The sequence below is a fragment of the Corvus kubaryi genome, unplaced genomic scaffold (genome assembly GCF_017639235.1).
Source record: "Corvus kubaryi isolate FWS band 111438036 unplaced genomic scaffold, C.kubaryi_AGA036_p1.0 37385, whole genome shotgun sequence".
Taxonomy (NCBI): Eukaryota; Metazoa; Chordata; class Aves; order Passeriformes; family Corvidae; genus Corvus; species Corvus kubaryi.
In genome coordinates this window covers 25272763-25299697 of record NW_024581127.1, presented here as the reverse complement: position 1 = coordinate 25299697, position 26935 = coordinate 25272763, and the positions used below count along the sequence as shown (strand labels likewise).

At 45.4% G+C, this 26935-nt stretch overlaps 1 protein-coding gene across 1 annotated transcript; it reads left to right on the top strand.

The window, feature by feature from the left end:
• The first annotated feature begins 2327 nt into the window (after nucleotides 1-2327).
• Nucleotides 2328-26449, top strand: FBXO32 (F-box protein 32). The gene is made up of 9 exons (XM_042035971.1): nucleotides 2328-2662; nucleotides 5657-5769; nucleotides 7508-7557; nucleotides 8227-8319; nucleotides 15192-15285; nucleotides 16108-16292; nucleotides 19269-19451; nucleotides 20573-20716; nucleotides 21392-26449. The coding sequence occupies exons 1-9, from the start codon at nucleotides 2547-2549 to the stop codon at nucleotides 21479-21481; spliced, it is 1068 nt and encodes a 355-aa protein (XP_041891905.1). The 5' UTR covers nucleotides 2328-2546; the 3' UTR covers nucleotides 21482-26449.
• Nucleotides 26450-26935: the final 486 nt, after the last annotated feature.

The window sequence follows — 26935 nt, the reverse complement described above, 5'->3', positions numbered from 1 at the left end:
AAATCAGAAACGGCCTTAGCTCTGTGTAAGCCCCTGCTCAGCAATAACAAAAACATCTCCTTATTATCAACCCTGTGTTCAGCACAAATCCAAAACACAGCCCCAGACCAGCCACTGTGAAGGAAATTGCCCCAGCCAAAACCAGCACACCCACGCTGCAGGGCAGGACGTGGTGACAAGTGACCCCAGCCATTCAGGGACACATGGGGTGGTCCCTGAATGAACTCATCCCAAGCAGCTCCACTGCTGCAGACCTGGTCCCCTCTGGAGTCTCCTGATGTGTGGAGGGTGGTGTCATCTGCAGTGATGCTGTGGAGAGATGCTTAGGGCATTTAAATTGCAGAAGAAAAAAGCCAAAGATGATTTTGCAGCTCAAAGCACTTTTGCAGCTCAAACAGTATCTCCTGACACTCAAGAAATAGCTGGCACTGCCTGAAAGGGAAGGTGACACCACTTCTCTGTAGGGGTGGATTAGGTGGGCAGAAGGAAGAGACCTCAGTCCCAGGGCTCTCATATATGGATTTTAACTTCCGCATGCACTATGCCTCATCACTGCTCTCAAGCACTTTCTGTACCATGGGGCTGCAAGAACCCTTCAGATATGGCTGCTTTTAGCTGCTGGGTTTTCACTCTTCCTCCCACTGACCCTCTTTAACACCCACACAGGTGAGCCACAGCAGGAGGTGGAGATGGGGTGGCCAGGGGCAGCCAACACTTCTGGAGTGAAGCTTCCAGCAACAGTAGGTGCCCCAGGGAGCTCTCCTGCCTACAGAGCTCCCACTCGCTGCCTTCAGCCCCAGCGGCGCTGCATCTGCACCTGCAGCCTTCCCCACACCTCCAGGGCTTGTTTTTATTAGGGTTTTTTTGTCTTTTTGAGGGTAAATACGTAACACGGTCACTTGCGAGCAGCAGATGTTGCTGGAAGCCCCGCGGCGGCGGCAGCACAGACGGAACGGCTGCAAGATGACGGGATTAGGACAGTTTATCCCCCTGGCCCCGCTCGCCACGTCCCTTCAGCCCTCAGCCCCAAGCACAGGCCAGGCGATGCCGGTGGCTGCCTGTCCTGACAGCCACCCACCCCTTCCCGCGAGACTGGAGCTGCTCCCAGACACCCGGAGCACCCCACGCACAGTGTCCCCAAGTAACACTGACTTGGCAAAACCAAAATACACGTATTGAGATACATACACCACAGCACAGGGCAAATACGTCATAATCCTAATACAAAATGTCCTATATTTACAAAATGTGCCATAGCACATTCTTAGCTGGGAAGGTACTCCCTCAGCCTGGGCTTGGATGCAAAAAAACCCTGTGTTTTTAATGTTCAGTAAATAACAGTATTACTAAAAAGTGGCGGTGCATGCACCAAATAAACTATGTGTAAACAGCATTTATATTTCATATATAATACTGTCTTACATATATTTAAATAGCTTTCAATCATACATATTTATTTACAAAATATGAAAATAAATAGCACTGAATGTAAAACCATAGTGCATATAAGCCCACATGAATATGTAAAACATAGATACATAAAATGTTATATATATATGAAACATTACACAATACATACATATAAGACATACATTTGGAAAACATTCCATATATAATATTTTTTTTTATATTGTTCTCTGCATAGAACCAATATGTAACATTATATTTAGTCTGTATGTTTTCACAAGGTTCTAAATGGATGGCTTTAAAAAGAGGCAGGAGAAATCCTGTGTATGCCTTCCCTAGCCCTTCTTTCTCCCTTCATCCGCTTCTGCAGATCGAACCCAACTGCGCTTCAGAGCTGCCGAGTGATCCTCATTAAAAGCATGACGGTATTTTCAGTGACGTGGATCTGCCTGGCTTTACCCACTTTGCAGGGCAGGATTTCGATTCCATGTGTTTCTATAAAGATAATTTTGCAGTACATATATTACATATTACACTGTTATATATTATTATATGATACAATACTGCAACACATAAATACCTAAAACATATTGATAAGCCTATGAAAACACGCCAGCATAAATAGATCATTTGTACCAGTAACTCGAATATGGGACCTATATATGGCACTGAGATACGCATAAAACATTATTTTTACGTTTGTATTCCACCCTCAGTGCTTTCTACACACAGCGCTGACAGTGCCAACGCCGTCACGCGCAGCCCAAAAGCCCCGCGCCCGCGTGGGGCTCGGGCGCGCGCTCAACCGGGCACGCGCAGCGCCGCCGGCCCCGCCCCCTCCGCCCCGTGGGCGGGGCCTGCCCGATAAACACGGCCACGTGCGGCAGGGGGCGGGGCCGGCCCTCGCTTCCGGCAACACGCGCCCGCCGCCGCCGCATAAATAGCGCGGAGCGGCGCCCGTCGCCACCGCACTGCTCCAGCCGCCGCTCCGGTCACCGCCCTCGTTTGCTCGGCCCCGCTCCGGGTACTGCCCTGATCTACCCCGCACCGCTCCGGGTACTGCCCCGATCTGCCGCACGCCGCTGCAGTCGCCGCCGCCTCCCCCAGTCCCCGTGTTGGTCCCGCTCCGTGCCGTCGCCATGCCGTTCCTGGGGCAGGACTGGCGCTCCCCCGGGCAGAGCTGGGTGAAGACGGCCGACGGCTGGACGCGCTTCATGGACGAGAAGAGCGGCGGCTTCGTGGGCGACATCAGCAGGTACCGGCCGCGGCTCGGTGCGGCCCCGCTGCCGGCGGTGGGGGCGAAGCTGCGAGGGGCGGACGGGGCCCCTGGGGCGGGCTCCGGGGACGCCGCGGTGTCGGCGGAGCGGGGTCGTTGCGCGGGTGACCCGGACCTGCCGGCGGAAGGGCTCGGCGGCTCCTCCGGGGCTAAAGGGAGCCCCGAACGGAGGTCACTGAGCCCCCGGCGGGGACCCCACGTTCCTATGGAGGCTGTTTCTCCCCAGGCGGCCAGGCCGTCCTTACGACTGTGGAGTGCGGCGAAAAATCGAGGAAAAGATGAAACATTCACCTACCCAGCGGCCAGAGGGCTTTGCCCCTGGGGGCCCTGGAGGTGGCTGCCCACCCCCCCCTCCCCCCCCCCCCCAAAAAAAAACCAACCTTGCTTGGGACTTCCCGGTCTCGGGCCGGGAAGGATGATGTGTCTGAAGCCATAAATCCTCCTCAGGCCATGAGTAATGTACCTTACGTGCTGCTTGACTAATCTGGCTGCAAAACATCAACAAACCCCCAAGATGGTGCGGGCAGGAAGCTTTTGCAGCGCGTGGGTGTTGTGGGCTCGGGCCAGATCGCTCCTGTCAAAACCAAACTTTTCTCACAGAGCTGCATCTTCTCCTCAACTGTGTGCTACCAGGGGTTGGGGTTGCTGCCACTGGGCCTAGGGATGGGTCGGGATACCCATGACAAAGGGACTTGGAGTAAGCAGGGATTTGCTGTGAGCCACTGCTGAGGTGTTATTGTGCAAGGAGGCTTATGTAGCAGGTATCTCCTGCCCTCTTTCATGCAAGCTGTAAGTAAAAATCGAGTTTAGGTTTGTAATTTGTAAATAGGTAGAAAAATGTCTGGCTGACGGTAGTATGTCGGGAATACTGAGTTAAGCACAGTTTATATATCCCTTTTCCCATTTAAAAGCAAGGTGGTGACGTATTGGCCCCGGGCTGAGGTCCTTGCAGTGCCAGGTCCAGGTGCCCAACTGTTCAACCTGTCAAGATGCCCTGGAGAAGTGTGTGGAAACCTGACAGTACATAAACAGGGAAATAATCTGCCTCCTATGCTGGAGTTTGTCCACTGCTGCTGTTATGGTGGTTTCAGATTACAGAGTAATTCAGTAGGAAGTCAACAGGCAAGGGTGTGCTGTTGACATGTGAGATTCAAAGCAGATCCATCTTGTGCTCTTGGGCTCAGATCCTGCCACTGTGTGGGGTGTGTTAACCTGACCCCCTATTGATTTTGTGCAACCATGATAAAACGTGGGCTTGGATATCCCAAAACAGCTTCTTCCTTACTGCCGTATTCCGTTCTCAGGTTTTGGTCCCCATAGCAGAAAGCAGCATGGATGGGGTACGTGAGCAGCTGAGATGTTCTGCTTTCAGGTTTAGCTGGTTCAAAGCAAGCTGCAGCTGGCAGAAGTGTCGGGTTCCCCAAACTGTTGTTTCTGTGAATATTGTCCACCTGCAATGTTGCTGCTCTTCCCCTTCCACAGTGTTGTGGTGGTGCCTTCTCCACAGCTCAGATGCCCTGGAAGGGGGAGCTGAGGGTCATGGTGTTCTGAAACTGGGAGAGGTTTCTTCCACCTCTGGGGCCATGTGCAGGTGCCAAACCAGAACATCCATTTGGATCATGCTAGGGGGGATCTGGGTTCCTCCTGTGGCTGAAACTCTGACTTGGTCACTTGACTTTAGCATATTCTGGTGGTGTGGCCATGCAGACAGCCAGTGAACAGGGGAAACAAGAAGCCTTGTCCTACAGGTTTCATTGCTTTGCATGAGACTCTGCTGAATAGCTGTCAGAGGTGTGCTTGGTATGGTGCTCGTGTTTGGGTTTTGTTTGAGGCTAAGCAGTGTAAACACACAGCCTGTACAGGAAGCCTCCTGGCTGTGTAAGGGTCCTCGTGGCTGTCGCAGAGGAAGCTTGCCCAGGGGTGCAAGCAGCAGCAGCATATTTTGGCACCTGTCAGAGCTCCAGGGCTGTCTGAGCCACAGCAGCTGAGGTGCAGTGAGGTGCCTTGGACTCTACTTCGAGTTTAGGCTGCAGACAGCCACATTTCATCCCTTGTGAGCTGCTAGAGCAGTGGGGGCAGCTCTGTTTTGTTCTCCTGCATGCATGGCTTGTCTTCTTCCTGGCACCTGCGAGGCATCCCGCAGCTCTGGGAAGCAGGCTGTGTACTGGGGCCTCTGCTGAGAGCCCCTGGTGGTGCTGCCCTCCCCTGCCGCCCTCAGGGATCTCTGCAGCAGCTCTGTGGCTGCCCAGGGGCTTCTCAGTTTCACATTGTGGCTTGGATCTGCTGATTTGCAGGTCTGCAGAATGTGGGGATGTTGATGTACAGCCTCTTTATAGACAGCCTTTCATTGCTCTTGAAGGAAATAAGGGGTTATAGCTCCCTTCACTAATAATACATTTACAGCAGAGCTCCAGCAGAAGCAGACAGTGGCCAGTCTTGGACAAGAGATCCTAGCTGTTAACTTGCATAGTCACTACTATGCAGGGTCTGGAAAACCATCAGATAAGTCTGAGCCCCAGCTAAGCTTTTCCTGTAAGCTTGAAATAGTATTTTGTAGGAACTCTTTTGTTAACAAATATTTTGAGTACATATATATGTCCTCAGGGATGTCTAAATATGTCCTTCCATAGCAGTCTGACTGGCTCAGAGCAGTCTGCTACATACACTAGGAGGATATGGTGTTACTTAAGGATGGAAACAGGTTAAAGAGTGGGAAAGAACATTGCTTAGCAGTGTCCCAGCACTAACTGTGCAATCTGTGTTACCTGCTCCTGTCACAGGTATCTTGGCTAGCCCAGAGTTGAGGTTCCTTTACAAATACCAAACTGTGTGCAGACTACTTCTCAAGGGCAGCCTGCAAGGAGACAGCTTGGAGGCCACAATAAAAGCCTGTGTATTTTCTTTCCTTACAGGAAACATGGTGTTCAACAGACTGCAGAAATAAACAGAATCTTTGCTTTGTGTCATTCACAGCTTTTGTAAAAAAGATGACCACAACAAAGAGAATATCTTCAACACCATAAACTATGATGTTGCTGCCAAGAAGAGAAAAAAAGACCTGCTGAATAACAAAGCCAAGACTCAATGTAAGACATCTTTTTGGACTTCTTTTTATATAAAAGTTGCTGCAGAAGAATGGAAAATGCTTCGCATCTATTATTTTTGCACACTGCATGAAGAGTTCTAGAGTCTTGAAGGGCTTTGCGCCCATGTTTGACCTAAGTAGAAAACTTGGATACAGTTTAACATGAAGATTTATGCCCCCTTTAGTAATCCCTGTTCTGAGGAGTTGTGCTTGTTGTGTTCAGATTTTTGTCATTTGTTTGTCAGGAGGGTAATTTTTTCCTATGGTACATTCAAGTGAACCAGTTCCAGTTTTTTCCCTCTGTAGACTTCCTTGTGCACAACAGGCTGAATTTATTCTTCCTTCCATATGCATGTTGAGCACTAATCTACATTACTGGAGGCTACAAGCCTGAATGTAAGCTTTGATCCTATCTCTGTATGCGGAGTGCATGAAAAATGAAATAAGATCTCAGCTTGCTCAAAACAATAGAAGGCTTGAAATCTTTCTGTACACACAGCGAGCAGCTGGGGTCTCAGATGGGGCACTGGGGGAGGACCTGGGGGAGCCTGCAGGGACAGCAAGGTCTGCGTTGGCCTGATTGCAAGATAGGTACTGGCTACATGTGAAGGCTACAAATATAAACATATCCAGAGGAAATGAGTTACAATTCCCACACTGCTATTAACTCATTATGCATCCCCCAGGATTTTGGAAACTGTTGCCAAAAGTTGGCCCCTCAGTGTATTCAGTTCTCTGAACAAACAAATGTTACCATGACAGTTTCTGGCTGGATTCTGCTATGACCTACCATTAAAAAGGGCTTGATGCAGGATCAGCATGCCTGTAACTGAGACTGGGTCTTTCCTTGGACTTATAGTACCAGGCAGGAGTACATTCCATAGCCTCAGTTCATTAATTTACAGGTTGCTCTAGGAGCTCAATATTTTCCTTATGGAAAGGAGTCCAGCAGGATGGGGAGGAGAATTTGTTTTATACTAGCTGTTAAGTGTCTAGTTTTATACTAGTGTTAAGTGTTAAGCTGCCAGTGTGTGGTGGAAGTAGGGTCAAAAGCCCATGTGAAAATGGAGTGGGAGAAGGATTGAGCAGCATAACTGCTTACAATACAGGCTCTTCTGCAAACAGAGTTAGTGTGTGCTGGGTATTGGGAAGTTATTTCAGGGAATTGATGGGACAACTCCCATTCTTAGGGAAGGGAGGGGCAATTAGAAATAGGAAAATTTTGGTCCCACATAGTTTTTTCTTTTTTAGCAAGTTAGCTGCAAGCATAAGCATGCTTCTCTGAGCCTGACCTCACTGCTGAAAGCTCTCTTACATGCCTGGTGTCTCATGACATTTTTGCTCAACTTCAAATTTGACATATAATCCCAAGCCTGTAACCAAGGTAATAAATAGTTAATAAAATCAATAACAACAAAACCTGTCTGTCAGCCACACTTACTGTCTGGGACCAAAGAAGAGGAGGTGCTATGGTATATCTGTGGCTGGCAGATTAAACATTTACAGTCTTGAGCTGTGTCAATGAAACAGAAGCCCTTTCTAAGGCTTAGGGCTACAGTCTCAAATGAAGCTGTATAGAAACAAAGCAGCTCAGCAAGTCACTAGATTTGGTTTCAAGTGTGGTGGTGTAAACAAAATAACTTAATTTGTACTAAAAGACAGTGAATGTTATGAGCAGAACAGAGATACAGCTCTCTGAGGTGGAAGATTAATGGAGCAAAATGTCTTTGTCCAAACAGATTTCCACCAGGAGAAGTGGATCTATGTTCACAAGGGAAGCACAAAAGAGGTGAGTGCCTCTATAGGTTCTTTGTTCTCTTTTCTACTGATTTTTACAAGCAGTGGAAGATCCTATGCTGATATAAATCAGCAGAAGCTCTTAAGAGATAAGTGGAAGATCTGGCTTGTGGTTGGAATTTCAGTAATGATTTTAAGCCCCTATCAGGGATCCAGTGCTTGATGTACAAGGCTTTGTACATGTGTTTAAAATATGACTTGTTTGCTTCACTCATTTAGAAAAAACAGCCATTTGCAGGCCAAGCCATAATACTGTTCTTGGCTTTCACCCAGTACAGTCCTAACATGGAAAATCATTGGAATTCATCACAATGGCTTTCTTGCACTCATGGAGAGAAGTGGCTGTATGAGACTGCTCTGAACTCACACTATATATGGAACACCAGGAATGTGTGGCTCATTTTCACACGTAAATTCATGGGTCATGAGCAGAGCTTGGGTCTCTCTTGGGAAACTACCATGACCTACATCGGGCCATGCCCACTCTTGATGTCAGTAAGTGTGGCTCAGCAGGAGCCAGGCCTGCCTCCTCCAGCTGTAAGCTGCTCCCATGGTTTGTACCCATCAGCTTGTTGAATTGAGTTGCCCTGGGTCATGTCTGCCTGGTGCTGTCAGGACTCAAGTCTGCCAAAACATGACCCGGAGTGTTTTTTCTTCTCAGCGCCATGGTTACTGTACCTTGGGAGAAGCCTTCAACCGGCTTGACTTCTCCAGTGCTATCCTGGATTCCAGGCGATTCAACTATGTCGTGAGGGTGAGTCAAAGTTCAGGGTTTATTTTGCTGTGATGCTGGTGGAGATTCTGAACTGAGCACCGGTTGGATAATGGGAAGCACTGGCAGAGAAGAGATGTCTGAGCATGCAAGTGGGTGTGTTGGGCTTTGCTGTATGAAGTAATTCATGGAAGTTGTGTGTGTGGATAGATGCCCAAAACCTTGTCTTTAGTCTGTTAAAATGCAAAGGGAGAAAAGTGGTGATAATGTAGGTGATGAGCTGTCTTAGCCTAGCATTCCTACTACTTATCAATTGTATCACTCACTTTTGAAACCCAGAAAGCTTGGCTTATAATTCCTGAGCTTTCAGTTCGGCTTCTGAAAAAGAGCATGGGCTCTCTGCAGAGGCCATAGAGCAGTGGAGACCTCTTTGCACAGGAAGTTCCAGTCTGAGGTCTGTGGAGCTTTGTCTCCGTTGAGGTGATACAGGAGAGACTCAGGAGAGCTGAGCATTTTGGGAATGAGGGGATGGGCTGAACCTCTTGGTGGCACTGATCTTAACTTCTCTGTTAAGGATCACTGTTGCTTTTAATCCTTTGTGACTGGCAGTGGTTTCAGTAGGTGAAACATTTGTTTAGTCCTGACACCATTAGGTGGTAGGAAGGAGTCATCAGCCTGAAGTTCCCCGTGCTGTGGCTTTGCGTAATAGGTCAGGGCTTCTCTTTTGGCTCAGGGTCACCAAGGAGGTGGTTGGGGGACCTACAGGCCTGAGGGCTGTGGATGCTTGTATGTTTATCTGCATGTGATCTGCAAATTGATCTTGAATTTCAGAATGCTTAGCAAGGTTTGGAATTCAATAAACCTGTTATTAACTTGAGGCTGTTTATGAACAGCTCCTTTTCATGTCTTGTGAGCAGCTGACCACTGGTGAGGCAACAGCTGTTCAGGTTTTAGGTTCTGGTGCATTGCTTTCCCTTTGAGTCAAATATCATGAGAAGTGTTTAAGGAAGAAATTATCTGAGCAAGTTCACCTTGATTTGTTTGCCTAGGTCATCTAGGTGACAAGTCACCTCTGAAAACCTCTGTCACCCTGGGAAGTGTACAGGCATTGGGGGTGATGACCCACTGGCTGTGTAGGAAGGGCAATCACTTGGGTGTCTCATTGCAGGAGTGGTGGCAGGGAGTGGGGATTCTTGGGGAGGCAAAGCAGGATCCAAGTCCATATAGACTCAGGCTGTCCTAGCTCTGCTGATCTTGGAAAAACTTGTTTTCCTGATCGTGCAGAGGTGATCACCAGTCCTGAGGTAGTCCGTGTTTCCTGATACTGGAGATATATATATCTACACACACAGAGCCATGTCATCTTCAGGGGGATTACTGGGGAAGGAACAGTTCATGCCAAGGCCATAACCCTTTAGTCAAATATAAAGAAGGAATGTAAAATAAAACTTGTTTAGTGCTGCAGACATCCCTTTGGCAGACTTACTTATGTCAGTGAAGAACTCCAAAGACCTCTGCTAAGCATGGCCCTGGGTCATGCTGTGCCACGTGATGGGCTTCTGCTGCTGGGCCCAATGTGATGGGTGTCTCATATGGGACTGAAATGGTTGAGCAGAAGTCACACTAAATTTTTTGAAGAGCAAACTTAAATTTCAGTGAAGTCAGTGTGGTCTGGTGGGGGAGCTCAGGCTGACCTTCTTCTCTCTTTTTCTCATGAAGACTTCACACACAGCAGATTTGGGAAGCTTTTATCAAAAACAGTAGTTTTGAAAGCTATGGAAGCTGACATGTATCCTTTTTTCTACAAGTTACTTCTCTTCTAGCTTTTAAGAGTAGCTTTCCCCCAGTAGTTTTACAGATACAGCACTACTGAGAAGTATGAAGCTTTCTAATTGAGGTTGACTTGTGGTTTGGCAGTTTAAAGATATTAAACCTGGTACCATGGATCAAATTGTAAAATTGACTTCTTAAAATGAAAGGCTTGTATCAGCCAAGTCTCCAGTGGATAGTAGTTCATAAAGTGCCTTATATGCCAGATTTACTCATGAAAAGCTCTGCCTAGATGTGGATCATGTTTATGGTCCTTTGCAAGTCACAGGCCTCCTAGAGCACACTGATGGGCAATCTGTCACATGGAAAATGCCTTGAATGTTGGCAGGCAAAACATTTTTCCCTTCCTTCCCTCTCCTTGTTCTCTCTAGTTCCACTCATTGCTCAGGGCATCTGATATTAATGTCACACTACTTAACTCATCAAGCAAATGCTTTTCAAGGAGGGGAGTTTGGAACTGGAGGCTAAGAAAAAATATGATGATGTTGCTAGAGGAAGAAAGAGAAACAGCTGCAGGTGCAAAATGGGCTTTCAGGCTTAACATGAACTTACCTTTCTGAATTTCTCTGAACTTAAGTGAACAGTGCTTAAGTGTCTTCAGTGCTTGCTTTCTTGTCACAGAAGTTGTTGCTTTAGATACACCCAAACTAAGTTCTTGGAGTTTCTAATGGTGCACAGATAAAATGGGCACCTCATTCAAGTGGAGTGGAGGAATGAGCTGCAAGAAGCTTGGCAGATATTTTTTGTGGGCAAATACCATCAGCCAGAGCCAGTGAGTCCATGTAACTGGAGCAGAAGAAATTTTCCTCCAACATCAATCTTGTCTTGATGGTCTGCTGGTACAGCTCTGGAAGTGCCAGGTTATAGATATTGGTGCCATGACTTGGTCCTTGCTGATCCTTCAAATTAGTGCATCTACTCACATGTTACAGAACAATCAGCGTTCCCTTTTTAGGGCTAATAAGGAAGTGTGTGATAGACCAGCAACAGTTTGGGTCCTCTGGGTCAGAAGCAGCCCTATTTTCTCTGATCTTAGAGATTTAATGAAAAGACTGGAAGCATTCTGTAAGCATAATTAATGGGAGCAGAGACAAAGGTGCCTGCAGCCCAGAAGTTGTTCATTCTCCTTCAAGAACACTGTGTTCAGATGACAGGTTTTGCAGGCTGCCTCTTTAGAAAGAGATTTCTCATATGATGGTTGTGTAGTCTCAAGGGAAGGTGCTGTTTCTGATCATAAAAGCTTAGGTCAGGTTAAGCTGCCTGGGCACAGCTCTTCTGGAATAACATGATCTAGGTTGTGTGCAGCCTTCTAAAATAGCCTCTTAAATTTCCTTCTTAAGTTTTAATAGCAGTTAGCTCCAGGAGTCCTGGATTTATGCTGTCCTGAAAGAATATCAGCTGGATGCTGTCTCATGGAGATCTGTCAGCACCTGCACTGTAAATCATTATAACTCGCCTTGCTCTTGCTCCACCTGTCAGCTGACAACCAGTGTGACATTTCAGCCACTGAAAGTGAAGGGCTGTGAGAGCAAGGTGGGGCTGGAGGAGGAATTTTTCATTGTGATACTTTCTTACAAGTAGTCCAGATGTGAGGAGTCACATCCCCAACCATCAGGAACTTGTGGATCCCCACAGAGTGCAGTCCAGCTTTCATATAGCTGGCTTGAGGTGTTCAGCTGGGAATTCACACTTCAGTAGTTTAAGACCTGTGATTTTAATCACTACAGAGCATTTCTCTTTTTGAGTCAAGGTTGTACTCTCCTGCTCAGCACAGCAGGACTGCTGAGGATTTTTTGGCTCTGTGTGCTGTAAGCCCCAGCAGCGGTTTTTTGGGGTATGGATTGCTTGCACACCCGTGTTGAACCAAGACTGTGGCCAAAGTGCCATCTGGCTGTAGCAGGTCTAAGCAATGCTGCGCACAGTAGTCATGGGTGCCCAGCAGTGTTTTCATGGCCTTGAAACGGGGGCCCTAGTTCCCTGCCACATGGCACTGTTCTGTTTGCTATTTTTTATCTTGTGCTTATGGGAAGAGAAGGATCTGCTCTGCTGCTGAAGCTGAGAGGCTTTGTTGCACTGCCTGCTCCAGACTGATGGCTGGTGATTTGAGCAGGAGTCCCACTGCGCTTGGGAAAGGGAGCAGGTTACTGCCCTGCTGTGGAAGATGCTAGCTTTCTGCTAGCTTTGCAGAGGCTCTGGGATAGCCCACTGCATCTCTTGCCTTTTCTCTGTAGTTCTGGCAGACCTCTGATTAGCAAACAAAGTAGGGGCAAGAGTGTGGGAAGGATTTTTTTAGTGGAGCCACCAGGTCACCTTCCTCAACTTCTGAGGAGTTGGAAGAGTGAATTTGGATCTAATACCCTGTTTTCTAGAGGTGTTGCAGACTTCCCAGCTCCAGTTAAAGTCGGCTGGAATGCAATTACTTCGTGTAGTGGAAAAGAAGACCTTTTAAAATTGCTCTTAACCTTTCCCTGTGCACTCTCTCCTACCATCTGTCCTTCTCAGTTGAGCGTGGGCTGGACTTAATGCAGCCACATCATGACACACACTTGCAGCTCTCCAGTCTTTTTACCCTACTCAGCATTAACCTGAATTCATCGGTTGGCTTTAGTCTGTATTATGCAAGCAGCAACATTGATTTATTTTTTATACTGCTATAGACCCCAATTTGGGCATCAATTAGCTGAGACCGTACTCAGGGCCTGTGCCAACACTAAAAGACCCCCAATGCACTGGAGCATGTGGGGCACAGATGAACTGTACTGCTTTACCTGGTTTTTGTGTATTGTATGAGCACAGAAGAATAAAATATGGCTTTTGATTTGGAGGACTAGCTAGTTGCTTCAGTCAGTGGTCTCTGGGGACCAGAGTAGCCCTAGAAGTATTCACAACAGTTTTCATATGGAATTTCATCCTGTGTTTATTGCTGTAGGAGGAGGGAGGTGACACATGATATCTGAACTGGTTCACTGAACATAAATTGAACCTTGATAAACACAGACAGGGCAAATTTGTTCCTTCGGATAAATTAATTTTGTACCAATTTAGCATTCTTCGAGGAACTGAGATTTTTATCCTCGTTCTTCTAAAAGAATGGCCCTGGCGTCTAACTCCTCTGGTATTAGATTACATGATGCTTATCACTGCATGCATTTTAGTGTTTTTAGTAATGGGCACAATATTGCTAACACCCAGCCTGGAGGAAGCTGTCTCTGTGCTACTTCCAGAACAGTGCAGTCTGGAGACAGCAGTTGTTTGTGCACAGACAAGCTGATCTGGGTGCATGTGTGGCCAGTGTACAGATGGAGTCTAGCAAATCAATCACTATAATCAAAGGTCTGAAGGCTAAACAGTTTAGGGTAAGCAGAGTATTACAGGCCACTATGGGACATTGGTTGGGTTTTTTTCCTACTTATTCATTCTGTATATAAAAGAATGAGGAAAAGACCTTTTATAAGCTTTTCAAACATCTTGCAAGCTGCCTTATTTTTAGGAGTATTTAGTTATTGTGGTCTCATTTAGCTGATATAGCCAGAAAATCCACTGATGCTTGTGCACCAAATATTACACAGCTCTCCTGCATCTCCTGTTTCCTCCAAACAAGCCAAGAAAACAAGCAGCCTGCCCTTCACAGGAGTTACTGCAGGTCTTTTTTCATCTTGGGGTTTTTTTTTTTTTTGGTCATGTGAGGTGCAAGATATTAATAGAATGTAAACTCAAAGCCATCTGATGGTGGTGTTGGCCTGGATATTAAACAGAAGAAGAGATTGGTCACTCTAGGCGACTTCACTGCTCTTAAGTGGCAGTCACATGCCAGTGCCCCCAGATGAGCAGAGCATGCTGCAGTAATACCTCTCCCTCAGCTCCCGCTTCATGGCAAGCTGCCGGTGACTTTTTGGATACATTCCTGTCATTCTTCTAGCAGTGCAAACAGTTCAGCTCATGACTTATCAAGTCTAGTCAAAAGCCATCTTAGTTACTTGACACAAGTAGTTGCACCTTCTCTGGACTCTCTGTGGTGCCAGCAATGGGATACCAGAGCTGTAGATAATAAAGGATTAATAAGCTGGTCATGCGGCAACATGTTGATTGATTTGTAGCATAAAAGGTTTTTCCTTTCCTTTCTAAATTAAAACAGAAGGCTATGTACATCCAAAACAAATGGACTGACACGTGGACAGTCTGTGCATTTATATAATGTTGGGGGAAGGGAGAAAGGCTTGTAAGATCACAGGCCACATGTTGCAGAGCATGATCCATAGGAAACTTCCACAGCTGTTCTTGTGGCACAGAGATGGGGAGGAAAGAGCATCCTTCCCTGTGGAAAATGCTTCCTTTAGCAACTGCAGCCCAAATTCACTGTTCAGCTTGCTCAAGACTCAGGAGGTCAGTGATGGGAAGTAAATTCTAATCGAAATTAAAAGCAAGATTTTCATTAGAGGAGGTTAACAAGTAAACAGGGCAGACAGGGAAAGGTGGTTTGTTGTTAGAGCTGAAAAAGGGAGGAAACCTTGGGGGGAGCAGGGGTTTGTTGTGGGGGAGTATTTTTATTCTTCCTACCATACTTAACCTTTCTGTTGTGGTGACAGCACTCTGACAAAACCCATGCAACCCAGCAGTTGACGTAAATTGTGGAGTCTGATTCTCATTAATGCTCCATCAATAATATCCCCATCCAAACAGGCACTTTCTTGTGTTCCCTTATGACACTGCTTGTTTATGCCCCAGTGAAGGATGGTGACGTTGGCCATTCGCTGTTCCCTTGGTGTGAATAGCGGCTGTCAGTCCAAGCACCACTCTGTGGTTTCTCTGCATCTCTGAACCGTGAAATCAAGTTCCCTCTCCCTACCCCACTGAAGATAATTAAAATGCCTTTTTTTTCCCCCCCACATCTTTTGATGTGAGTTTAATTATTTGGCCTGTCTCTCCTTCCCCTTTGCGTTACTTTGCTCTGTTGTTCTGTCTCCTTTTTATTTTCAAGCAGCAAACAAGTCCCTGGACTGTTTTGCTGTGTCATGTGACTAGGAGTCAAGATTAGAAAGGTATCTCTGTGCTCTAAGGCTTGCAACTTCTATTTTTATCCACAGCTGTTGGAGCTGATAGCGAAGTCTCAGCTGACGTCACTGAGTGGCATTGCCCAGAAAAACTACATGAACATTTTGGAAAAAGTGGTTCAGAAAGGTAAGAAATGGAAACAGTGAGGGGGAGTCTGATTTAATCTGCTGTACTTTGGTGAACCACATCGAGACTAGTCAAGCAATGCAAAATGGGTGAAGAGGGGTACCACTGCTTATTTCTGTAGTGCAGTTCTGCTTTCTTTTCCCTCAATGAGCCACTTGGGGGGAGGGGAAGAAATGTCTGTAGTCTGGTAGGTATCTGAGAGGTGACTCCTCCAGCTTTCCTCACTACCACCCCTTTTGCATCCTACTGAGTCCTATTTCTGACTGCAGATGTGGCTGCTCCTGCCCTCGGCCAGGCATATCTGCAGTCTCTGCTGCAGCCTTGTTGGCAGTGTGCTGTACCTAGTACTCCCACTACTCTGGAGGGGTGTCTTCACCTGTTCAGGGGAGTGAATTGTGGTTGAGATGTGGCACTTGCCTCATGGATATTTAGCTGTGACTGTAGCCTGGGCCTTGAGAACACCCTGTTATTAAACATAATGAGAAATGCATATTAGCTGGGGTAGATGGGGAAGAGGTGCACACAGATAACCTCTTGTACAGTATCAGAGGGGAAAACTGGCTGGTTGCCAGTGGCTGGAAATGGGAAGTGCTGCAGAAATGTTAGATCTCATCTGCTTATCCTGAGAGGCTCTCTTTCCATCTGCTGTCTAACCTGCTGTGACTGGATAATGTTTAAGTGCTTTCCTCTAAAAAGAAAAGCACAGGCTGGCTCTCTTGGCCTGTGAAGTTATAGCAAATAACTTGACTTGCCTGAGAAACATGTAGATTCAGAGAAGGATTTTGCCAATTCCTATTTTTAACCTTTCCTGTTCTTCCAAAGTCCTTGAAGATCAGCAGAACATCAGGCTAATACGGGAATTGCTGCAGACCCTCTACACATCCCTCTGCACGTTAGTTCAACGGGTTGGCAAGTCTGTCCTGGTTGGAAACATCAACATGTGGGTGCACAGGATGGAGAGCATTCTCCACTGGCAGCAGCAACTGAACAACATTCAGATCACCAGGGTAAGCACAAATCCTGAAAGCTAAAAATATTGTCTCCTTCATGAAACCTTTTTGTGTTAATGGCTCTCATTTGGGTGACTGCTTCCCACTGTACTCCCAGTGCAAGTACAGAGTGGAAGGACCTGGAGTTGCCAGAATAACTGGATGCATTCTTGGCATTACTTGACTCCCTTAATTCAAACTCAATGTACATAACCCAGGATTGTGCTCAAGGTTACTGGTCACAGACTGTGGCTTGACTCCATAATGGCTGTGAAGTGCTGTGTGAACGGAGCTGGGCAGAAAACCATCTCCCCCTCATCAGGCCTCAGAGGCCAGGCCTCAGTGTGAAAAGTCAACTCAGGCTTTCTCAAACTGAGCAACTGCCTTCAAAACTTATTTATCAGACAGTTGAGGTTTTTAGATTTGTTTAATCTGTAAATTAAATGCAAGTTTTCAAATAGCTGCATAACTTCATGCTTCCTGGCTGAAAATACCAATGATTCTTCCAGTAGTCTGGAGCTACCTGTTCCAGCTGGATGAGTCCTGCTTTCACAACATCTGGTTTTTGTAACAGCATCTGTGGGGATGGGAAGGATATGTTAGATGATAAATTCCTAACCTGGCTTTACATGGGAATCAAATCAGAACTTGTTCCATTTCATACATTCACAGAAGGTTTGATGTTGGAATAGACCTCTGGAGGTCATTTGGTCCAACCCCTCTGCTCAAGCAGGGATACCAACAATAAGTTGCCCGGGACTATATATACACTTTTTTTCTTCCTCAAATGGATACTTATTCCATTGAAATGCTAAAGCTTTCCCCCAGTGCTGATATGTGTTAGTGTTCCCCTTGTAGTCCTGAAGAACTCTGCCTGTTCAGATAAATGTGCATCAAACCATTGCTTTGTGAATGGAACTGCCTTTTATGTGTACTTACGTGTAGGTTTGCAGACACTTTTTCTACAGTAAATAAAATAAATGTAGAGCTTGCAAAAAAAATTCACACCACCAAAGATAACGTCAGTTCAAGCTGAAACAAGATGAGCTGAATTCAGAGAAAGGAAGAAGCTCAGCTCTGTGCAGCCAGTTATTTATGCAGTGAATTTGTGGTGTTTCTGGAGGGGGAAACATCTTGCAACACTCAAGACCTAAATCATTAAAAAAAACCCAAACCAACAAAAACTGAAAAACCAACCTTGCATAGTGTTGCATGTGCTACAGCTGCTTTAAAAAAAGACAAACTTCTGTCCAGAAAATGACAGCAAACTGATCTGTTCTGGTCTAATCTGTGTTCCTTCTCCAAAAAAAAGTAATTCTTGAAAAGTCCTGGAAAAGAGTACTGAAGGAAAAGTAGTAGCAGATAAGTTTTTGGCCTGATCCAGAAAAGCTGTAAGGATTTGCTTGAGTCACACAGGTTTTTCCAGAAAAAGAAATACAAGTGTGAGCTTTGGGGTTTTTTGTTTTTTTTTTTTTTTTTTTTTTTGACCCAAGAGTCTCTGAGCTTGCTCTTGCCTGTTGTGCCCTAGCAAAGCTTATATATAGACAGAGTGCAGAAGAATGCAAAATACAGCCTGGCAAGGAAGAGCAGTGGGATATGATCCAGGGATCCAGTGCATTCGTCCTACCCCAAAAAATGCCCCAGGCTGTCATGGGAAGGAATGTCCTCTGGAGCCGGTAGAGACAGTTCACTCCTTCGGGAGTGATTGTGTCAGGTCTGCCTGGCAGGTGGTGATGCCAAAATGGGTGTTTTGGTTGAGAAGCTCTGGTCCTTGCAGGTACTGGGCAGCGTCACTGGGCTGGGCAGGCCAGCACTGAGGCGCTGGAAGGAGGGCAGGAGCTGCTGCTGTGCAGACATACTTATTGTTCCTCTGGAGTCTCCCATGCTGTGGCATGGCTGGAGATGGGACCACATGATTAAAAGCAGCCTCATGCAATGTTCCCCTGCTGCTGATGAGCTGTGTGCTGCTTGTTCGAAACAGTTAATAGCTCTGCCAAAGACAAGGCGGGTGCTGTGACTCTGCAACTTAAAATAGCAGCATCTCTGTGCAGGGTAAAGGATGAGCTTGGCACATCTGTCTAACATTGTTTCTTTGTTGGGGCCCAATCCTAGAAGCTGCTGTTTGCCTTAATAAGGCTGGGGCTGGTTTTGAAGCAGCTGGAGCCCAGGTTGTGGTCCCAGGTTGTGGGCCCCGCTGATGCCTTGCTCCTGTGTATACCTTGGATTTCCCCTGAGTGCGGGACATGCAGATCTACTGTGGTAAATTTGTCCTGGAGCTGTGCCACATGTGGGCTTGCAAAACAATCCTAGAGTCTGTGGAGGCTAAGCAAAGGTAGATGGGGGGTGCCTTTTGTCTCTGTGGCTGAACAGCCTGGAAAACCAGGGCTGCAGCCTGTGGGAAAGGGGCAGGTCCTTCAAGTGTTCCCAGAGGAAAAGTTAGCCCTGCCAGCAGTGAGCTGGGAAGCCATGCAGGGAAAAATCCTGCTGTGGGTACTCACCAGCCGCTGCTGTGGTTGCAGCAAGATCCTGTGATGACATAAGCTAAAACACATGTCAGAAGAGCATGAGATTCCCAGCAATGTGTGTAACTGGAGCTGAACTTGAGAAGTAATGCCCATCTGTCTTGTGGTGGAGAGACCTGGATGGTCAGTAGCTGATACCATGATACAGCCGATGTCCTGCTGTAGTGAAAGCCGATGGTGACGCTTCACAGAACAGAGTCTCATGAGTATGGATGTGGAGTGGACAAAAAGGAGAGAGAAGGAGGCTTGGACTCCAACTCCAATTATTGTACTACAGATACATGTCCTCTTCCTTGAGGTTATCTCAAACTGTTCTGGGGCAGAAGGTCAAATATTTCTATGTAAAATGTCTCCTTAACTGCTGCTTTCTTCTCTGTGTGAAGAAGTTTTTAAAAAGCAGTAGCTCTGCTGCAAGCTAGGATTTCTTAGGTTTTCAGCTTCCTGGGAGCTCAGTTTTGTCTGTCTCTTCCAGCCTGCCTTTAAAGGAACCACTTTCACTGACCTGCCATTGTGTTTACAATTGAACATCATGCAGCGACTGAGCGATGGGAGGGACCTGGTTAGCCTGGGTCAGGTGGCTCCTGACCTCCAAGTCCTCAGTGAAGACCGGCTGCTGTGGAAGAAACTGTGCCAGTACCACTTCACGGACAGACAGGTACAAAGAGAGGCAAACTGCCATCAGATCCTTGGTGTACCCCACTAGAAAGAGTGCCTGCCCTGTGTGTTCTCTTACTTGGCTGTCTCTTGGATCTGAGTACTGTGTTGCAAGCTGATAATATAGGCTGGCATGAGGATGGCTGTGAAGATGATTTATATAGAGGGTTTTACATGCCACAACAATGATTCCTGAAATATGAGCTTGAGGAATTAATCATACACTGAACTTCAGTCCTAATCCAGGTGAGAACAACTGCATGACTTGCAGTTGCTCCTTGCCCCACGTGTGCAGGGAAAACGTGCAGGCAAGCTCCAGCAATCACCCTGATGTCCCAGGGACTGACACCCTTGCAGAGAATCTTTGTGGATGTGGTCCATGAGCTGTACTCTGTTGCCCTTTAGAGCAAGAAATCCCCTCTGAGCTGTTCTGTGAGTGACAGGATGTTATGTGGAAAGCAGCCCTGCTGCTACCCACTTTGTACCTGTGTAAACATCTCTGGCAGGCTGGTAATCATCTGGGATCATCTAAACTTAAAAGTAAACAAACAAAAATCCCTCTCTGTTTATGGGTGAATGTCTGGGGTGTTTATACTAGACCTCTGCACTTCAGGAACCATGTACCAGATTTCTCTGCTGACTTGGTTTTATTTACTCACTCTGAATCCGACTTTGGAAGTGACTCCGGAGGAGTTAGTTCTATTATTAAGTAAATTCAAATCCAGCCTCTGCAAATAATGAACCCGAAATCTCCCAAGCTGATGTGATAAATCACTGACTCTTAGAGAAAAATACCTCAGCTTTTAAAACTGTTAAATGCAACTCTACTTGCTGTGCTGCCAGCCAGAAAGACTGGCCAAAGTAATAGGAAATGGCTCCCAGAGTTTCAGGCTTCCTACAGTGAAGTTCATGAATTGGGAATAGACCTTCGTAATGGTATTGGGTGAGGCTGTTCCCATCAGGAAAATGTTCATAGCTGGATATTCAAAGTAAGAGCTTTCTTGCTGTTGCAAGGGAACTGTTATGAAACTGGCAAGGCTGACATGCAAGGGAGAAAATGTCATGAGCTGAACAGAACAAATCTTTTTTATCTGCTATAATTGTACGTATCTTTTCTTTAAGATTCGCAAACGTCTGATTTTATCCGACAAAGGACAGCTGGATTGGAAAAAGATGTACTTCAAGCTCATAAGGTGTTACCCACGGAAGGAGCAGTATGGTGACACACTGCAGCTGTGCAGGCACTGCCACATCCTTTCCTGGAAGGTATGAGGTGCTGGTGGGACAGACTTGATTGGGGCAGTAGCCATGGGGCATCAGTGCTTCCTCTGTTTGCAGCTGGCTTAGGTTGCTGCAGTTCCTTTGCCTGCATAGCCTAGTGAATTCCTACATCTTAGTTCTCCCTCAGCTGTTAAGACCCTTTCTCCTCTGTGCTTCAGGGATCCCATCTTTATCTTGAACATGAGTTGTGTCCATTGGAGCCAGAGGGTTGGAAAATGGGCATGTTTTAGGGCTGCCTGCAAGAAATCATTTTAGCACTGGCAGCAGCTTCCTCTACCCATTGCATGGAAGTAGAGGTCTTGGCAACAGGATTAGCTGGAATGAAAGCTGATGGCTGCAAAATGGCCCAAGACAAAAATCTGCTTACCACTGTGGAGATGTGCAAGGCATGTCTTGGGAGTTAAACTCCTGTAGCTGATGGTAGGCCCTAGCCTCTCTTCTCACAGAAGAGGGGAAAAGAATTAATTGGATCTTTGCTGCTTCTTTTTTTGGTGACTTGCCCCTAAGATATTAAGCCCAGTTCTGAGCTGTCTATTATTCTGGGCCCTGCTCTATCTATTTGCACATGGGATGTCTGGCAGAGGGGCAGTGCTAAGTTGACTGATGCTTTGGCACCCTTTCTGCAGCCTCTCTAAATAGAAATGTTTTCTCCTTTCCCAGGGTACTGATCACCCCTGCACAGCCAACAACCCAGAGACTTGCTCCACCTCTCTTTCACCACAGGAGTTTATCAACTTGTTCAGGTTCTGAACTTGGGTCACCGCAGCTTATGAGATTCCTGCAGGACACTTTGTCACAGAGCTTGGACACTCCATTTGTAAATAGTGTAAATATTCATGTTTGTTTGAAGCTCCTGAGTCAAGGAACCAGAGGATCTCGGAGATGAAAGGTGAAGTTGCTCACTGACACGTGGCACTTAAGGAATACAGACTTCCATAGGACTGGTGTATAAATACAGCATGTTGTACAGAGTCCCTTTTTTATCATCACAGTACAAGATACAGGGCAAAAAAACCTTCATTTTTTGTTTTTAGAAGTTAAAAATGAATTTGCCCCGCATCCATTTGAGAACTCTTTTGGTTTGTTTCTAATACAGAGAAAGCAATATGAGGCTAGGACTGTTGAACTGTTCCTCCATCTGGTTTTATTTAGTATACATATTTATAAATATGACATTTTAGAAATATTTATGAAAAATATCCCTGTGACAAGTTTAATAATACTTTTGTGCTTTTAAAAGGACACATTCTGAAATAGGATAGAACTCTAGCCTACTTGCGAGACAGAATCGCAACATACCACTTTCTACCTCTAATAGATTGAGTACCTTTCAAACAAAAATCCAGTGTACAATGTGAACTTTTGTATTTTGTACAATGATTTAAAGGGAAATGTTTGTGATAGTAAGCATCTTTTCTTGTATTAATGCTTACCTCTTTACATTAGTTTTCTTGCTCAGTGCTTGAATGCCTAGATGATAGGCACCATATAAATACCTAAGACTTTACTCCATCCTCTTTTAATTTGTTGGTTTTGTGAAAGACTAAGCAAATGGGAAAAGAGAAGACACAAGGATGAGCATTATCTATAAGGGAGGAAGTTCTATGATAAGGAAACAAAGGACTGGATTTAATCTCACAAAGTAAATTCTTACCTGCTTCACTAGGTTAAGTACACTAGTTGAAATCCCAGGTGAGGTTAGAGTCTGTTTTTTCAAGCCCATGTTTTCCAACATATACAGTGCTCTATATTCCCACTGCTGTCAAGTGAATTCAGTCATGTTGGAGCTGGTAAAATATAGGGAGAACTGGGCCACTGGATCTCATGAAATGATGCGGTTTTTATTCACTGGAAGACTGGCAACAAATGTTTAATTTCAGACCCCTGGAGTGATTAGTACTTAGCAGTCAGGACTGGGGTAAGCAAGGGATTTCCAACATGGCACTTGACATCTTTGGTTCTTTCTCCATGCCAGGGGCAAAGACCCAAGGACCCTAGTCCCTTCTGCTTCCAGTGCTGAGCTGCTTTATAGGATCTCTTAACCCTAACCTAGAGCTAAATTTTCAGTCCCACAGAAGTGGCTGATTCACTGTGGCTGTGATCTGGCTCACTGTCTCCTCTGTTGCATGCAATGCTTCACTTTTCTCTAGAGTGGAGCTTGAAGAATCCAGCTCATGCATAGCAATCTGAAAACCTGCAGTGGAAAGTTTTTGCTGTTTGCCAGTAGATTTCCTGTATAGCACTTTCTCTGTGCATGATGTAAGCAGGATACCTCGGAAGGGTAAATATTTAGTGGGTTGTGTGTGACTATGTACAAAAATTGTGAGGAAGAGGAGTACTCAGGACAATTCAGGAAGAACTACTTGAGTTAATTATTGTTAAATATGCTGTTCCTTTTTTTACATTTTTATAACTGACTTTGAACACTTTTCTGCAGCTGTTTGTATTTTAAAATGACAGTATTTGCATTTTTTTGCAAACTAAATCACTTTGCATACTCTTGGTAGAGATGTGAAAAGGGAAAAAAGCTCCCTCTAGATGGAGCAGTGGGAAGAGGGGAGGAAAAAATGCTGACAAGAACTAGCCTTCTCCAGCCACCAAACAGCAAATCCCGCGTTTTTTGCTCTTCCAGAGAGTTCTGTAATCCTGTGCCACCCTTAGCCATGGTTCAGAGCTTGTCACTCTCCAGAGATGAGGGGAAAACACATGCAGGATAACAAGCTTTATCTTGGTGTTGATGCCCCATTCATCAGTTTGACTGCTGGTGGAAAGCATAAGCCTGCTGATCATACTCATGTCAACTGGAAGTGATTTAAAAACTGCTACCTTGGAAAAATACACTTGTGCTTGTTTGGGGGATGTTTGTGAGTAAAGGAGGCCAGTTTCTGTTCTCCTTCCCGCATTGATGGCAGCGGGTAGACAAGGCTGAAATCTGGCTTTGTGAGTGAGGGCATTAAGGACAGAAACTTGCAAGTGACATGAGTAAAGCATTGCCACTGAATTTGGAGAGTCCTGTAGCTCCTTTTTCCAGCAGTGAGAAGACCTGTGCCCCTTGGCATCCTCTGTTTCCAGCTATGACCTGGGGTTGGTTTGTTTTGTAGTTTTGCCTCTGCCACCCATGGTGAGCCAACCTGTTGTGATGGGGAGGCAACAGAATTTTGGTATGAAATGCTGCAGCATTCTGCCTGCTCTGCACCTGTGCTTAGCACTTACCCTCTGTGAGATTGTGACACTGAGTGAATCTTAAGTTTAGGTTTGAATCTGGCCTACTGCATTCCTTGCATAAGAAGATGGAAATCCTCAATGTTGAGCTGCGATTTGGGAATGTCTTGGCTCCAGCCATTGCCTCTATCAACCCTTCACTGGCCTCTTCTGCCCAGAGAGCATGGGTCATACTGACAACAGATTTAATGGGCAGCTGAGGCTCCTATTTATAAAACTTACTTCAATTACTGTGTTTTTTCTTTCTTAGCACTCTAAGGGTTGAAGTGCTGAAGATGATTTGTTATACATAGACACTTGTCTGTTGCTTGTGTGAGGTCTTGGGATATTGCTGTCAGCATCCAAACTAGCAGCAAACCAAGCAACTACTGTACAGAACAAAACAGACTAAACAAAAAGAAAATAATAAGCCTTATTCAGTTACTGCCTCAGTCATTACCCTCCTGCTGCAGCAATTGTCAGAGATGGCCTTGGTCTTTTTGGAGACTCATTGTTTCTCAAGTGGCTGGTACAGGGAGATGTTGCAGTGAATTCAGTACTCTTGGTTTGTATTTAGAACAAAATGCTGTTACATCCAAATACCTTACTCTAACCATTTATAAACAAAGCAATCAGTATTTTAACTGTGCAAAGGCATCTGCTTGGCTGAGGATGGCAGAGTAACAGAACTGACAGTGATATCGGGGGTTTCCAGGAGGGATGGTTTAAGGCTGCTCTCAGGCAAAAAGGACCTCTTTATTTTAAGACAATTGTGGCAAAGTTGTTGTGAAGGGGAAAACAGACTTTTGCTTGTATTTTGGAAATAGAATGTTCTTTTCAAATGACATTTCACCTTCCAGTTGATGCATTTCCATTAGATATGCATCAGTTCTTATACTACAAAAGGAGAGTTTTTCTTCTCTTTGAGGTTTTCTCTTGCCAGCATATCCAGGGAAATCTCATTGTCTTTAGAGGATGTATTAACTAGTGCAACAGCATAGAACACGGCGCTGTGAAGAGGAAAAATAGATCCATGCAAGGGACGAGCCTTAGGAAGAGAGATCCCAGAGATCTCTGTTTCAGCTTTCTAGAAGAGGCCCGTTTTTAATGTGGTGGCCATTTCAAGAGGCACGATTTCAGCTGTACATACCTTAAGCCATTTATGCTAACTATGGTATGCTGAAGTTTGATCATAAAGCATGTGTACCTCCTCTTATGTTTTTTGAGTTTCTTTTTTTTAACTGTGGGAGTTTCTAGGTCCTTTATTATGTAAAGTGATTAGGAAAATGTGTATTGCTCTGAAGACATTGCTTTGTATGTAAACATCTAATTGCACCCTGCCACTTTCTGTATATGGGAATATATTTTATATTATTTTTCTTTGCCCTAGGTTTTGAACTGTTTGTATTCCCATTTCTGTTTGACTCCAATTACTTTTGTGAAGCTGTCACCTTCTAGAACATACACAGGTACTAAACCAGCTTTTCCTGCCCAGAAAATTCCTTAGCCCTTTGTTGCTAAAATTTCATTTAGAGCAGGAACATTTCAAATCCTGTTGTGTAGCAGACAAATCAGATGTGCTTTTCACACTGATCTGCTGCTTGGTACAGCAAACCAGCGTTGTCCTCTGCGGTTGTCCTTAAAAACAGGTTGCACAGCTTCCTTGTAGATCAGCACCTTGCCAAAAAGACATAGCTTTAAATTAAAATGCCCCTCTTTGTAGCTGGCCTATTTGCACAAGGAGCTGATGGCTGATCAGGCTGGTATAGACTCACTCCCTCCAAGGTCTGGGACTCACTCTGGTGTTCTGCTTCTGCTGCTTTCTCAGCTCATTGGTTGTACAATGCTGGTTACAGGCTCTGAAGCCATGGTCAGCCATTCACAGAGCTGTCGGCGTGTGACTGCCAGGCTCTGAGTCTTTACCAGCACCTAATTTCTATCCAGTGTCTTCCTCCAGTGATTTTGTTGGTAGCAAATCAGCTTTGCAGGATCTGGCCCTAGGGAGAACAAATCCATCTTGTCCTTGACACATGCAGTCTCTAGTATATAAATAGTCTTAACACCAGAGAAATTCCCTCTCTATTGACCAAGCGTTGCTGCTTCTTCTGGGAGGGCAACTGAGGGTGGAATTTGCCTTTCTTTAGCCATCCTGTGCTGCACAGAATGCTAACATGTCAGTTACCAAGAGAACATTTTAATTTGAAATAGCAAATATGCTCATCTTTAGGAACTAATCTACAGTAATTATAAATACCTACTTATATATGGAAGAGAGTGTGTGTTCTGTTTTATTTTTCCTTGAAGTTGTAACTAGAGATGATATGAAGTGAAAGGCATCCCTTATATAAGACTTCTGTTTAATATTCTTGTGTGGTTAAAATCCTTCCATTATAAATTTGCACACTTTTTTCCTCTTCCCTTGCATGTTCAACTGATTTTTACAGCTGTTCTGTGCAGACAGTATTTTTGTAAAACATTTTTGACACTGAATTGCAATAAATGTTCAAACAATGTGAACCACAGAGTTGGTTGTCTCATTGCTTCCACGGTGGTGACCTTATCAGCCTTGAGCTTCTGATGACTGTAAGCAAAGACTCTTCTGCAGGAACATCCAGAACTTGGCTCGTTGTCACAGTAGAAGATCCCAGATCGTTATTGCTTCATCATCTCTCAAAGGGAAATGAGCTCTCGCTTCTAACAGAAACAGTGCTCACATGGAGCTTGTGCTCATGAATCTGTACTTGCCCACAGCAGAGGAGTGATTGCTGCCCTGAAGGAGATCACCAGTGCTCACACTGATCTGAAACCTTCAACTCTGACTTAACAGCTTACAAAATATTGGGGTTTTTCTACACCTATTACCTGAGTGATTTTTAATCTTTTTTTGGGGGTGGGGAACAATTGCATTTCAGTGTCAAGACTGCAAATAGTCTGACCAGGGCTCCTGCTCAGAGGGAACATGAGTAGGAGCCCACTGAAACCACTCCTAATAAATTGGGGGAA

What these genes read in the sequence shown, in the direction of transcription:
- FBXO32 (XM_042035971.1), top strand. Translation starts at nt 2,547, where the DNA reads ATGCCGTTCCTGGGGCAGGACTGGCGCTCCCCCGGGCAGAGCTGGGTG. An exon ending in ACAAGGGAAGCACAAAAGAG is followed by an intron (nt 7,558 to 8,226) that starts GTGAGTGCCTCT and finishes TTTTCTTCTCAG; the next exon opens with CGCCATGGTTACTGTACCTT. An exon ending in ACCACTTCACGGACAGACAG is followed by an intron (nt 19,452 to 20,572) that starts GTACAAAGAGAG and finishes CTTTTCTTTAAG; the next exon opens with ATTCGCAAACGTCTGATTTT.